General features: G+C 52.4%; 2 protein-coding genes across 13 annotated transcripts in view; one reads left to right on the forward strand and one right to left on the reverse strand.

Moving 5' to 3' along the window:
• The window catches only part of RALB (RAS like proto-oncogene B), a 75,218-nt gene extending 69,295 nt beyond the window's left edge, over positions 1–5,923 (reverse strand). For 7 of the 12 annotated variants that reach the window (XM_086349374.1, XM_086349397.1, XM_086349369.1 and 4 more), the window contains exons 1-2: positions 5,781–5,923; positions 253–348 (exon numbers count right to left, since the gene is read on the reverse strand). The gene's annotated coding sequence lies outside the window, so the exon portion shown is untranslated. Of the gene's footprint in view, positions 1–252; positions 349–5,429; positions 5,528–5,780 lie in introns of those variants that run through there. The other 5 variants (XM_086349373.1, XM_086349370.1, XM_086349362.1 and 2 more) reach the window with 2 other exon arrangements.
• TMEM185B (transmembrane protein 185B) lies at positions 5,673–7,818 on the forward strand. Its single transcript, XM_086349354.1, has one exon. The coding sequence runs from the start codon at positions 6,120–6,122 to the stop codon at positions 7,170–7,172; it is 1,053 nt and encodes a 350-aa protein (XP_086205480.1). The 5' UTR covers positions 5,673–6,119; the 3' UTR covers positions 7,173–7,818.
• The last annotated feature ends 7,290 nt before the right edge of the window (positions 7,819–15,108 follow it).

The raw sequence follows: 15,108 nt of genomic DNA on the forward strand, positions 1-15,108 counted from the left end.
GAAGCCTGGCATGCTGCAGTCCATGGGGTAACAAAGAGTCAGACATGACTTAGTAACTCAACAATAACAACAACAAATTAAATAATCCCAGGGCTCGGTTTATGGGTTCCTAATATTTGGAGGTTACTGTGATTGACCCCCAAATTAAACCAATGATCCCACACACACGTCAAAACCAGTCCTGGTTTTTAGTTGACTTTCAATCTTCTGCAGCCCGACACCTGAGTCTACATTTGACTGGGGCCTTTTTACCTTATTAACGTTATCCTTCACCTTTGTGGAGTTTTACAGATGGAAAGCACTCGACCAGCTGCTCTCGGTAGTGGCAGGTTCGTACTGATTCTGTTTCTGCAAAGACAACCAGAAGAAAGAAGACTCAACCTCTAAAAACATTAGACTTTATATGTCAAGAGCCTTAGGAATATTCATTCCTTCAATCCAGCAATTAGATTTTGGGGAATTACCCGTAAGAAACTGAGTGCAGAAGAAGCTACATGGAGTAAGAAAGACAACAGCGCCTCTTATCTTAGAAAAGAACAGGAAGAACCCCAAGATGCAGCAAGGGAACAGGTGAGGAAAGCTAGGGACAACCCCGTGGGGCCACTAAAAAGACGCTCACGATGAATTTATGGGAACCCGAGATGGTTCTCTTTATGTTATTTCATCACCTTGGAGACATCATTGATTATAAGACATACAACTGTTTCATGTATCATGAAAGAAAAAGAATCTCAGGCTGGGGCAGCTAGTAAGAGGCATCTAAGTAAAATTGGGACACCCTCCCCCTCCCCCCACCCCCGCAAGGGCTATTCCCTGCCAGATGTAGGGAGGGAACAAAATTAGCCCTGAGAACATGAACAAGCCAGGACTCAGGCAGGCTGGAGTCTGAGTTTGCACTAACGCCATGGCCTAAAAACACCACGGCCTAAAAACACCGCGGGTTGCAACTGAATGTACGTGAAATTTAATGCAAAGTGCTCTCAAGTTGACAGTGCCCCCCAGGCGACCATCAGAAGCCAACAGAACCCCCTTTTGGAAGAGCTGGATTTCAAAACAGGCCGACAGTGCTTGTAAGACACCATCAATTGGGCAGTCAATTCATGACTCAGAGATGTGAAAATAAGTGAGTTGCAGGATTAACGTTAAGCAAAAATGCAGATTAAAATGGTACTTGGATAATGAAATGTCTTGCAGAGGTGACCATGTGCAATGAACTAAAGTGTTAATAGTGATTTTGTGTAGGTAGTAAGAGGAGAGCTTTCCCCCTCTCTCTCTAAACAACTCATTTTCTAGATTTTCCTAAAGCAAGCATGTATTTAGTGACCATAGAGGAAACAGGAGAAATAAAACAGGGTGATGTACATAGGGAGCGAGTGATCAGGGAAGGCTTCTTGGAGGTGATTCCTGAACTGGGAAGGGGGGCAGCAAAGGAGTAGTCAGAGCTGTGCAGCTTCATCCCACATCAGGTTGGGGCCCAGGTTATGGGGCAGATGCTGGATATGTATTTGTTAAATGAATACACAAGTTGAGGAAAATCTGCTAAAACATGAGCCTAAGTCTCCAGGGGCCTCAATCAGAGTCTGGCTCTTCAGTGGGCCCATTCTCACTGGACTGAACTGCTGCACAGGGCCAGGCTACCAGCTGGGCCAACAGCATGACCCAGGAAAGTCTGTGGCTGAGAACTATAGTTGTGTCTAGTTTCCCCATCTGTGAAATGAGGGTCCTGCCTCTGCCATCCCATGAACTTCAGATGATACAGAGCTTTGAAATGTTGAGCCCAGTGCACCTGAAGGGCTGGGGTGCTCCAGGGTGTACTCCTGGGAGGCCAGACTCCTCCCTGTAGATGCAGCATCTGAGCTTTAGACAAGCTGCTCTGCTCCATCGCTCAGCACACGGGAAAGCTGCCACATCAGCGGCGTCCTGCTTGCCTTCCTGTGCTTTCCTGGACACGTCTACTGCATATAGGCCTGAGCTAGCAACTGCGGACACAAAGATGAAAGTGGGGCCCTGCCCTCAGGGCGCCAGGAACAGCCAGGCAAGCAAGGATAGGGCCCCAATGCCTGGTGGTGTGAGCTCCAAGACTGACCACCTGGCAGGGAGGACAGGCTTCTTGAAGGAGGCATGCCTCCTCTAAGGCCAAAACAGAGACCAAGGTCACCAACAGGACAGGATAAGTGAGTGTGTTCTGAGTTTTTATACATTGTTTCACTTTACACTTACAATTCTATGAGTTCATCTCCATCTCACTGAGGGGACTGGAGGTGGGAATACTTGCCAAGGCCACGGAGCTTGGGGACAACAGCACCAGGGTTCACAAGTCGCCTGGGAGATGGAGGGGACCACAGAGCACCGGGGCGCCAAGGGTGACACAAAGGGCCACGTGGGCTGTGGCTTCCTTGTGAAGAAGCTGAGGTGAGCAAACCCAAATGGGTCTGAAAGGGAAAATGTCCCTGGGCCTTCTGTACAGATCATTCTCTGGCCCAAGTCACTACTAGGAGGACATTCAGACAGGGACCCTGTCTCCTGGGGCCAGACTCCTGCCCTGGTCCAGCTGCTCAGGGGAACTGACCGTCCAGCAGGGTCCAATGCGATCACGAGTCCTTAAAAACAGAAAAGGCAGCATAGATGCAGTAGGAGAATGAGCCACAGCAATTCAAAGTGGAAGAATGATGCAACCCAATGCTGGTGGCCGTGAAGGGGGCAACTGACCAGGAACGGGTGGCCAAGAGCCATCCCTGGCTGACAGCTGGCACGGAAAGGGGAGCCTCAGTCCCACAGCTCCAGGGAACTGAATGCAAAGAAGCTAAATGAACCCAGAAGCTGATTCTCATCAGGGCCTTTCAGAAGGGAATGAAGCCCTTGATTCTGGCCTGTGAGACTTGAACAAAGAACCCGCTGAGCACCCCGTGCCCAGGCTCCTGACCACTGTTGTGAGTTGCTACGGTTATGCCAAGTTGGAAAGAAGGGACAGGGGGAGTGGGAAGGGACAGTACAGAGCCCATGATGCTGACCCCACATGCTCAGAGTGAGGGGGCAGGGAAGCACCATCCCGAGCAGGTGCAAATGGACTCATTCACTCAACCGACTTCCCTCAAGCACTAGCTGCAACATAAATGCTGCCCAGGGGTCCAAGCTCCAATCCCATGGAGAAAAAGATGGCCAAACAGACTCAACCCAGTGAAAGAAGTCCCCCAGGAACAAAGCCCCTGAAGTGAAGGGAGGTCAGAGAAGGGTCATCAATCCACCAGGAGTCGAGAATGTTTTCCTGGGACTGAAGCCTTGTCTGGGGTCTTGGTAGTTCAGGAGGGAGGGAGGCTGGGGTGGGGGGCCGGCCCTGAACAGAAAATGCAGAGATCAGCACAGCAAGTTCTGAGGGAGGGCGGGAGACTGGCAAGGAACCACAGGTGGGCCAGGGCAAGCTTGGGGGGCCTCCCAGGCCAGCTGAGGATGCTGAGCAGGGGTGAGATCATGTGACATACACACACTGCAGGCTGCTGCCCAGAATCAGCATGACAGGCCTGCACTGGGGGACCAGGGCACTTAGCTCTGGGGTGTATGCCAGCCTCAAGGTGGCTGGGTGGTCAGCACCTGGCACAGAACAAACAACCTCTGTTAGCTTGAAAGGTCAATGTAAAGACAGGGGTAGGTCCTTGAGACCCTAGCCACATCAGGGAAAGTAGCAAAGGAGAGGAGTCTTGTACAGAACTGAGGGTCCGGGCCCAGGGGCACAGGAAAGCCAGCTGCAGGGGCAGCAGACAGTAGTCTCTCCCTGTGGCTCCACCTCAAACCCATAAGCAGGCTCTGAGTCCCTCAGGACGATGCAAGGACTCATTGGATGGTGACCGGCCATCGTATGATTCCCCTTTCCTAGAGGGAGAGAACCAGGTCCCTGTCCTGAGGAACTGCAGAGATGGGACAACATACTCCAAACTTCAACCTCTGCCACAAAGACAGTAAAGTATGGGACAACATATTCCAAACTCTAACCTCTGCCACAAAGATTGTAAAGACAGATGACCCTGAGGTCATCTGGCTACAGGATTTCTGCCCATTCCAACAGGGCCGAGAAGACCTGGCCTGGCCACCGCCTCCCTGGGGGGCTGCCAGTCAGTCCCACCCCTAAAGGATTTACTTGCCCCAGTGTGGTAAATATTAGTGGCTCGCATTTCTCTAAACGCAAAGTTTTTTCCATGTATGGATTCATCTCAACCTCAAAATGGTCCTAAGTGCTATTATTAGCCCATTTTGTAGTTGGACTGGCAGAGGGGTTTTGAATTTTAAATTTTGTTTTAGCTGACAAATCCCTCCTTGAAAGGAAACAGTAAAAGAAAAACCAGGATGCAAAACAGATGGATTGGAGCCTGGGAGGAAGGGGTGGAGGGTGAACGTGGTGTCCCATATAGTCAACAGTCTCCCCACAGTGCCTCCCAAGGGGTCCTAACAAACAAGCGGCCCTGAAGACTGGAGTCTGAGATCAAGGCTCACTCAGCTGGAGTCCCTTTCCTGAGGACCACCCAACTGGCCTGGCTGAGGGGAGGGCAGTGAAGCTGTTGGAGAGCTTTGAGACATGGGACTGTCCACCCTTCACCAGGCTTCACCAACTTCGAGGTGGACTGGGGAAGGCTGGCTCCTGAGTTTGGACCATGGCCCCCACTTTTATCTCCAGAACCCCTTCCTTGGGAGACCCCACACCCGCAGAGCCTCGTTGACGGGCTCAGAGCCCAGCACTTGAGTGTGGCAGATTCTATGGGAGATGGAGGGCAGGAAGGGAGAGCAGCCCGGGCTCTGAAGAGAAAGCCTGGAGAAGGCAGGGAGGGGCCTCCAGCGTCAGCGCAGCTGGCAAGAGGGGCTCCTGGATACCACCACGGGCGGCCCCCAACTTACAGCCCAGGACCCCTGAGGCCAAGAGAGCACATGTCCTGCCCAGGCTTCTGAGCGGCTGGGTGGCAGGACTTGAACTGGAAGCCAGATTTCTTGCCTCTGGCTCCAGCCCCTGGCCCCAACAGTATGTGTGCGAATCAGACTAAGGCAGGACCAGACAAGTCAAACGAGAACTAGGGACTCAATCAGAATCTCCATTCTGCTCTAAGTTGCCGGATGACCAGCGGCAGGAAGCACCTGGTTGTCGCAACTTCGCCAACGGACCCTGGGGGATCTAATGCCCTTCCAGCGCCCACCCTCCACCTCGGGGTTGAGACACCCCGGCACTCTGCCTCGGCCACTTCACAGACGGCCGGAGAACGGCCGGTGGGGTCCAGCCCCGGAAGCCGCCCGTTCCAGGCACAACCCGGGCGCTGACCGCACACACGAGCGCCTCTCCGCACAGCACAAGCCCACCGCCTCCCGCGCGCGCACACACCCGCCCTATGCATTCAGTCAGCAGCACCCAAGCCCTCGCTCACAAACTCCCACACTCCCCCGGCCCCCACCCAGCTCGCTCCCACGCCGTCCGCCATCAGCGCAGCGGGCGCCCAAGCCTCACCGCCGGCGCCTGAGCCCCGTGGTCGTCTGAGCCCCCGGGTAGTCTGAGGGTGAAGGTGGGGCACCCGCGGCAGGCCGCGCCTACCACTCTTCGGTCCCGCCCCCAGGGCTGAGCCCCACCCCCTACCGCTCCTCGGCCCCGCCCCCGGCCCGGCCGGAGGATGTGAGCTCACTCCCGCCTTCCTACTCCCGACGCCGCCAGGAAGCGGCCGCCTGAGGTCGCCGCCAGCTCGCTAGCAACGGACCGGCCAGGGAGCCACCAGCGCGCCAGGAACCCGGCCAGAATCCTCTGTCCCTACCCTTCCCGCGCCACACGCAGTAGCTGCTTTCCAAATGGGTACAGAGTGAAGGAGGGCGGCAGGGCTGGCGCCGCTCCCGCTCGCAGACGCCCCGCGCCGCCCGGCCTCTCGGGTAGCGGGGAGAGCGCCAGCGCGGACGCCCCGCCCACCGCCCTTCCGGCCAGGCCACGTGACCGCGCGCGCACGTGTTTCGGCCTCTAGGTGCCGCGGGCCGGAAGCCGGTCCCGGCCGGCGCCCGGCCGCTGTCCACCAAGAGTCGGCTTGGGCTAGCCGGCGAGGCGGCGGGTCCGGGAACGGCGCAGAGGCGGCACCCGCCGGAAGGCAGGCAGCGGCCTGGCCATGAACCCCAGGGGCCTATTCCAGGACTTCAACCCGAGTAAGTTCCTCATCTACGCTTGCCTGCTGCTCTTCTCAGTGCTGCTGCCCCTCCGACTGGACGGCGTCATCCAGTGGAGCTACTGGGCCGTGTTCGCCCCCATCTGGTTGTGGAAGCTTCTGGTCCTCGCGGGCGCCTCTGTTGGCGCGGGCGTTTGGGCGCGAAACCCGCGCTACCGCACAGAGGGAGAGGCCTGTGTGGAGTTCAAGGCCATGCTGATCGCCGTGGGCATCCACCTGCTGCTGCTCATGTTCGAGGTCCTGGTCTGCGATCGGGTGGAGCGCGGGACCCACTTCTGGCTGCTGGTCTTCATGCCGCTCTTCTTTGTGTCCCCCGTGTCCGTGGCCGCCTGCGTTTGGGGCTTCCGACACGACCGGTCCCTGGAGCTGGAGATCCTGTGCTCCGTCAACATCCTGCAGTTCATCTTCATCGCCCTGAGGCTGGACCGGATCATCCACTGGCCGTGGCTGGTGGTGTTTGTGCCACTGTGGATCCTCATGTCATTCCTTTGCCTGGTAGTCCTCTATTACATCGTCTGGTCCCTCCTGTTCCTGCGCTCCCTGGATGTGGTTGCTGAGCAGCGAAGAACCCACGTGACCATGGCCATCTGCTGGATAACGATCGTGGTGCCGCTGCTCATTTTCGAGGTTCTGCTGGTGCACAGGCTGGATGGACACAACATGTTCTCCTACATCTCCATATTCGTCCCCCTTTGGCTCTCATTAATCACATTAATGGCCACAACGTTTAGGCGAAAAGGGGGCAACCATTGGTGGTTTGGTATTCGCAGAGATTTCTGTCAGTTTCTGCTTGAAATTTTCCCATTTTTAAGAGAATATGGAAACATTTCCTATGATCTACATCATGAAGATAGTGAAGATGCTGAAGAAACATCGGCTCCAGAAGCTCCTAAAATCGCTCCAATGTTTGGAAAGAAGGCCAGGGTGGTGATAACACAGAGCCCTGGGAAATATGTCCCCCCACCCCCCAAGTTAAATATTGACATGCCTGATTAAACCTCTCTTCTGGGGAGTGCTCACAAGTGGAAGAGAAGTCATATATACACAAAATCCACATTACTTTGGCCTCTTTGCCCATCCATGCCAAATCTGGAACTGAAAACAGGCTTCAAAACACCATTTCATGCTTTGAAATTGCTGCCTATCAGTGACTCATCAGTATTCACCAGAGATGCAGGAGGTTCTTCTAGTGTGTAGGTGTGTGTGTGTGCACACGTGCAGTGTGCCTCCATGTGTGAGGAACTTGTTTTCTAGGCTCATGCTTGCAGAGCTAGCTGAGAGCAGTAAATTGAGTTGTTCTGGTAGGTCCTCAAATGGAATAACTACCTGGGGGTTTTTAAAGTGGTACTATACCTATCGAAAGTATTTAGAAAAGTATTTTTATACACTGCTAACGTAAAATTGTATTTCAGATTGTGCCTGCTGTGACATAATAGCAAATGTAAAGAATTCTGTTTCCCACCACTTGCATATAAACCTCATAGTTGTTATTTTCAGTGTTTCCGCTGTTAAAATGGTTTTTCTTTCGGCTTTACTGATACTGGTCTTTAATAGCCTAATTGGTGAATTTTTCTAATGCAGTGAGTCCACCCATATTTATATGACTATTTTAGCAATGTAATATATATTATGTTGAATTCTAGTTCTGTGCAGTGTATTATGTTAAAGTTTTTTTTTTTTTTTTTAAGTTTGTGAAGATATATATGTCTTCTGCAGATGTTGTTAAAAATTGCTTAAAACATGAATATGTACCTGGTGTGGGATCTTATCAGTTCTAGGCATGAATACAGGGATTGAAGATCCTGAGGATCTTACTAGTCAGGTGTTAGATGATTCTAACAGTTGGGAGGTTTCTCTTGGAAGGGACCACTGTCCTTTGGGAACAGGTGACATGCCCCAATGTGGTATCAGACCCTAAAGTGACACCGTTATTTAGCACCTTGAATTCTTCCACACAGGCAAGAACATCTCTTCAGGAACAATCAAAAGAAGCAGATGGTTTATCTATTTCTAAGAATCATAGATTCTTAGTTGGCTGTGATACAGTGGTGTTTGTACTTGTCATTGGAAAGCCAGAGAAATTGACCGTAACCTGAAATGGCCAACAGATTCAAATATTATTTTAAGGCCCAACCTTCTTGATCGGGCAGTGACAGGGAAATAATAGCTCAGGTTATTTTTTAAATAAGTAGTTTTTCTAGTTACTGGTGGTACCAGGGAATCAGAAGGGCAAAAAGCATATCCTAGGAGAGTAATGTTCGTCTGACTAAGAACAAATAAATACTTTCAAAAGGAGGTTACCCTTTAAAAAAAAAAAAAAAGGTTAAAAGTAAAAGGAGTACTGATATTATTACCAGGCTCCATATGAACTTAAGTAAACAGTCTACCTGGTGAGAGGACAAGCTTGCAGCAAAAGCCAGCCCTTTGGAACCTGGGTCCCTGGTAGCCTAAGGGCGCCATAGCTCAGTTTAGTCACCTAGGGCTGAACTGAGGTCAGAGCCATACACAGTTGGCTCCTGCCAGCTATCAGGATGTGGGAGATGGCCTGAGCAACAGTGGGTGTAATGTTTCCTAAGCGAGGATTCATTCGCTTTCTCAACAAATATGTATTGAGGACCTACTCTGAGCCAGACATGTATGTGCAGATCCATTGGAGAGCAGTTCAAAGGTGGCCCCAGCCTACTCACCACCGTAGCTTGCCTATGGGAAAAGCTAGGCCAGCACACACGGGAGGATGCCGCTGGCTCAGGGTGAACTGCACTTGGAACCTCAAGCCCATATTTCTTTCTGGAGCCCTGCCCTGAAGGCCCTTCCACTCCCAAATAATACCTCAAACGGCTTAGCTTACACTTTGGGAAGACCTGGGAGGAAAGGAGAAGGTTACCTGAGGAATCAAAGGGCAGGTTCAGTGGCAGCATTGGGATAACCCATCCCTCCTGGTTACAGTTTGAGGCCAGGGACGTGTTGACACCTGAAACAATCCCTCCTAACCTGGGGGGGTCACCCCCCACACCCTACCCATCTCCTCACTATCCCAGGGTGGCCTGGAGTTGGAAAGCCAGTGCCTAGATGTGATGACACGCTTGCTCACCCATTGGGTCTTCCCCTGTCAAACCACTTTCCCGCCTCAAGACCATATTAAGTAAAAACAGTGGTAATGACAGTTGTAGAAAAGTTATTTCATCTGTAAAAGTGAATACAGTCTCAGCTCTGCCTGGGGATTTACCTAATTGCCAGTGCGACTCTGACTATCCGCAGTATGTAGCATGTGTTAAATTCTGTAACTAGTTTGTTCTGTAAGATGCTTAGTCAGTTTTTACTGTGAAACATCCTCAAAAATCTCAGTACCCTACCAATTACATGTTTTCTCCCTGGGGCCTTACACTCCAGGCTGTGAGTATGGTCCAGGTCTGTCCCATGAAGCATCCCACATCCCTGATTCTATTCCAGGTCCCGCAGCAGGATTAGCAGTCCCTGGGAGATGTCCTTTCTCATGGCAGAAGCACAAGAGGCCAAGCCAATCCCACAAGCAGACCCGTAATCCCTACTCACACATGGTGTATGACATACTGTTCTGTTGTTCCAAACACAAGGCTAAAGCCCAACCTCAGGGTGGCCAGTTCAAGCCGAAGGAACGATGACAGTCTGCACCAATGTTGTGAGATAGTTTTGAAGGCTGGAATCACATAATTTGTGGTAGAGTTATTTCCCCCCTAATGTTTTACAAACATTCTGTCATGTTTTAAAGTTCACTGTGTACTATTGTAATAATAGAAGGCAATCTTGGGAGGGAGGAGGGGATTTGAGGTGAGATGAGAAAGACCCTGCATGAAGACTCCTCTAGTGTGGAGGGTTCTAGGGGCTCCACACACAATGGGTTTATAACAGTGCTGGACTCAAGAGAGTTTCCCTGGGGACCCTGCAGGGTGTTCTGGAAAGGTCCAGCCTGAGCACAGGGGGACCAGCCAGGTAGGAGGTGCTGGGAAACAAGGAAGAAGTGGAGTCTAGGTGGGCCTCGGCAGCAGGTGAGGGTCAGAGTGGACCCTCCTGTCCAGGCCTCTGACTGGTGGAGGAAGCCATAGGAGCATCCAGGAAGCTCACACGCTGGCAGGAAGTCTGGGACCAAACTCAGCAGGCATGTGTGGATCAAGGGAAGTTGTGCTGCCAGAAACCCCAGCAAGTCTGTACCTCAGGGACCATCTGGTGAGGATGCTGCAGCTGGTGACCCCACCATCTGTCACAAGATGCTGCCACCAGAATGACAAATGCCACCCGTGTGGCCCCTGCTGCTATGAGTACCTCCTCAACCGTCTGCCAAAAGCTCAAGACTCAAGACTCCAGTACCGGAGGGCAGGTGTGATGGGCAATCCTCACGTGTGCATTTGCCCTTCAGGCTCTAGAACTGAGAGGGGAGGTGACCTGGTTCCTATGGAGCTGGGAGGAGGAGGCTGGCCATACTCAGCCAAAACATGCTCAGTAGAGGATCTGGCCAGAAGAGAAGGGTGTTCAGACACTGGGTGACCAAAGCTAATAACCAAATCAGTCATGTGTCCTTCTTATGAGCTTATGCTTCAAAAAAATGGCTCCCATCTAGCAGGACACAGGTGGCCTCGAGACCAAGCAGGGATCACCCCTCCCCAAAGGAGAAGGGAGACGACGCAAAGCTGCTGCGTTAATTCCTTCATCCACCTCTTAATCCACGGTGTTTAGAGACGTCTCTTCCTTTCCTGTCATGTTCTCTGTATATTCTAGAATGTGTGGATTAAAGTGACTACCAGAGCAGGCCTCCAAATGCAGTCTGAGGATCCCAGGGGCCTGCAAGCATCTCCCCTCCTCACAACACTTCTTGGGGATGCAGATTCTCTTCATGCTTCAGCCGAGACGACACACCACAGCAGGTGAGAGGCGGACACAGACCTGAGACGCAGCGCCTTCCACTAAGCCAGATACTAAAGGTTCGCAAAACTGCAAAAACAATGCCACTCCACTACTCACCAGATGTCTTGTTATTTTTCATTTTAAAAAAGTTAACATGTAACGGGCTTTTTCTTTTTAAAAAAATAATATTTTCTAAAGTCATCGTTTTTCCTATCATGGTAAATGTTACTACTATTCACATAAAAGCACCTTGGGGTCCTCAACAATGTGTAAGGGTGTTAAAGGGGTCCCATGACCAAAAACTTTTGAGAACTGCTGCCCTGTATTCCTATGGGCAGAAGAGAGAGGAAGGAAAATGAAAACTGGATGAGATACATTAAAATCCATTCCATGGCGGGGAAGGGACAGTAAAAGGCACTGGTCTGCCCCCCAGCTTACAGGATGCTCCCTCCTCTGCTACCCTCCACGGCCTCATTGGCCTCTGCCAGCACCTCAGGTGGCTGGGTTATGTAACCCAGCGGGGTGACTCATACCTTCGTTCTGGGGGGCCTGAGCCCTTTGCTGGTCTTGCTGGGTTTTCATTTATTAATAATTTCACCTAAAACTATGAGGGTCCTGAGGGAATACCTGGAAACAGGCCATAATTCTCTTCCCTTTTTGTGGCAGCCACACTTATCCCCAGAGTTCCCCACCTCCACCCCACTGCAAGGGTGGCTGTGTTGGCTGCAGGAGGGTGACCTTGACCACCAGGAGGAAGCAGTGATGGACAGTCATCCCCTGGAGCTCATGGGCCACCTCTGTGTTCTCAGGATGTCCTGTTGTTCACTGAAGGGCCTGAGAGGGGAAGTGGGTTTCAACACCTCCCTCTACCTCGGGGGCTGCGGGCTCCCCAGGTCCCCTACTCCACCCACTGGTGCCCTTCCCTTGTGTGCGTCACCTGCCACCACCCTGTATGCAGAGTGTAGGTCCACTTGGTCCATCCCATCGTCCCCTGCCAACACTTGCTGCTCCCAGTAGCCTGGCCACAGGTGCTGTCCCTCCTGGGCAAGGGCCTCCCACCCCCACAAGTGCCTCCTGCCCTCCTTCCTCTGCTCCACAGCACAACCCTCTCACATCTTCACCTGAGCAACTCTCTGGAGTGGAAATATGACTAGTCAGATGTGGCTGAAGTCCCACCCCTTGTGGCCCACCCACCCCACTTCCCACTACCCAGCTTGTTTAATGACAGGACTCTGTCTGGGTTTATGTTGGGGGGCATGGGGGGCTGCTGTCCTGGTGGTTAAATATTCTGAGCATCACTTATGGCCCCTTGTCTACTCAAGGCCTGACTTGTCCCTCTCCTTGGTCCCTGCCTGGCTCTTGTCCCCTTGGACAGGAAACCTGGGCCTGGTCTTCCCGCTGACCCTGAGGACCAGGCCAGTCTCAGCCCCAGGCCAGGGTTGTATGCTATAATCACAGGACTGTGAAGCATCAAAAACACCCCTAAAAGCTGGGAGACCAGGGCCACAGCCACCTAGACCCAAGCCCTAGCCAAGGGAGGTTAAGAGGGCCAGAACACCCAGGCAGGGCAGTCTCTGAATGGCCACCTTCCTTCCCAGAGGCTTTGGGCGGAAGTCACAGGTTGCGGGGGGGCCCTACCTGGGACGTCCCCAAGACCCTGCCACCCATAGACCTGCTTAAGGACCCCTGGCAGATGAAAACAGGCCCAGCAGGCCTCCCAGCACTCCACTAGTACCTGGACCAGCCCTGGGGGTCTGTGGGAGGGGAAGACCCAGAAGGGAAAAAGGCACAGGCCCCTCCATCACAAGGACAGCAGCCCCTGCACACAAGGTCAAGCAACAGCCATGTGCCCAATATACAGTCTAAGCTCAGGCTACCATGAAAGAAGACTATAAACTGGGTGACTTACACAACACTAAAACAGTGTCAGACTTTATTTTTTGGGGCTCCAAAATCATTGCAGATGGTGACTGCAGCCATGAAATTAAAAGATGCTTACTCCTTGGAAGGAAAGTTATGACCAACCTAGGCAGCATATTCAAAAGCAGAGACATTACTTTGCCAACAAAGGTCCATCTAGTCAAGGCTATGGTTTTTCCGGTAGTCATGTATGGATGTGAGGGTTGGACTGTGAAGAAAGCTGAGTGCCGAAGAATTGACGATTTGAACTGTGGTGTTGGAGGAAGACTCTTGAGAGTCCCTTGGACTGCAAGGAGATCCAACCAGTCCATTCTAAAGGAGATCAGTCCTGGGTGTTCTTTGGAAGGAATGATGCTAAAGCTGAAACTCCAGTACTTTCGCCACCTCATGCGAAGAGTTGACTCATTGGAAAAGACTGATGGTGGGGCAGGAGGGATTGGGGGCAGGAGGAGAAGGGGACGACAGAGGATGAGATGGCTGGATGGCATCACCGACTTGATGGACATGAGTTTGGGTGAACTCCGGGAGTTGGTGATGGACAGGGAGGCCTGGCGTGCTGCAATTCATGGGGTCGCAAAGAGTCGGACACGACTGAGCAACTGAACTGAATCTATTTTCTCACAGTTCTGGAGGCTGGACATCTAAGATCAGGTCCTGCTCTGTCAGATGCTGATGAAGGCTCCCCTTGGCTGGCAGATGGCCCTCTTCCCACAGTGACCTCACTGTGACCTCATGTGGACAAGGCAGAGGAAACAAGATCTCTGGTGTTTCTTCTTACAAGGGCACTAATACCATCATGTGGCCCCACCCTCATGACCTCAACTAAACTGAATCATCTCCCAGAGGCCCCATTTCTGAATGTAATCACACTGGGAGGTAGGGCTTCAATTTATGAATTTGGGCCAGTGGGGCATGAGGCTGGGGGGGACAGTTCAGTCCCAGACACCCACTAAACATGACAGGCCCAAAGGCAGTGGTCTGAGCACCTTACTGAGTACCTTCTGTCTACCAAGTGCAGTGATATGAGATCACAGAAAACATACACTCTGGTCTCTGTCCCTAGTCCCTGATACAGGGCTCCTGACTCTTGTAAGTTCCTAAGCAGTAAAGACCATTACCAAGTAAAGCAGTACTAAGAGCATCGTTGTTTGCTCTAGCATCTTTTGCTACTCTGGTTAGCTCCTGGGTGGAGCTGGTCACCAGAAAGACAAAACGATTACATGCTTGGAATTTTCAGGCCCATCCCCATCCACTGGAGAGAGAAGAGGGGCTGGGGATGGAGTCAATGAGGATCATACCCACATGAGGGAGCCTCCATCAAACCCCAATGGTATGTGGTTGGAGAGCTCCCAGATAGAGGAACCAGGTGGGTGATGCTCCCAAATTCCTCAGGAACAGAAGTGCCTTCACCAGGGACCCTCACAGACCTGGACCCTGCTCCCAAGTAAGGTCACAATTGCAGGTACCAGGGGTTAGGACTTGACCAGATCTTTCAGGAGGGCATGACTCCACCAACAGGAAGGTCATAGTGAGCAGTCCCGCCTCCAGGAACTCATGAGTCTAAGTTGTAAGAGGCAAGATTTCTGTCAGTTTGGGGAGACTTTCCTCAACTACAAGATCCACCTTCTCCCTCACCTGTCGGGGAGCTTCCCTCTCTCTCTGGCCTGGGGGTGGGAGCCAGGTTAGGGGCAGAGCTGCTCTCCCTGTAAATCCAAGCAGTATCTGCTCACATCCCCGGAGGAGGGGGAGGAATTCCCAGGTGGCTCCAAACAACAAGGGTCCCCTTCACAGAGAGGCCATGCTTTACCTGAGGGCCCTGCAGGTGAGACTTGTGGAACATGGCTATGACGGGAACTTCAGGCCCGAGACCTGCCCTCCAGAGGATCTATTTTGGGTCAGCAGATCCTGCTTCAAATCCCACCCAGGTAAGTTCAGCCTGGTTACCAGGCTGGAGCAGTGGAAAGGCAGGGCTCACGGTGGGACCAGGGAAAGTGGGCAGGTGACAGGTTGGCTTGTCTGCAGAAGCTCAGGGAGGTCCCAGAGGGAGCAGTACAGCCCCCATACCACTGCTCCTCTCAGACGGCCAGGAGGGTAGACCAAAGCACCTCATCTTTTGCTAAAGCTGGCAGCTTCT

Source organism: Bos grunniens, chromosome 2 (genome assembly GCF_055505025.1).
Source record: "Bos grunniens cultivar Pamir isolate PY7600 chromosome 2, Bosgru_T2T1.0, whole genome shotgun sequence".
NCBI classification, from domain to species: Eukaryota; Metazoa; Chordata; class Mammalia; order Artiodactyla; family Bovidae; genus Bos; species Bos grunniens.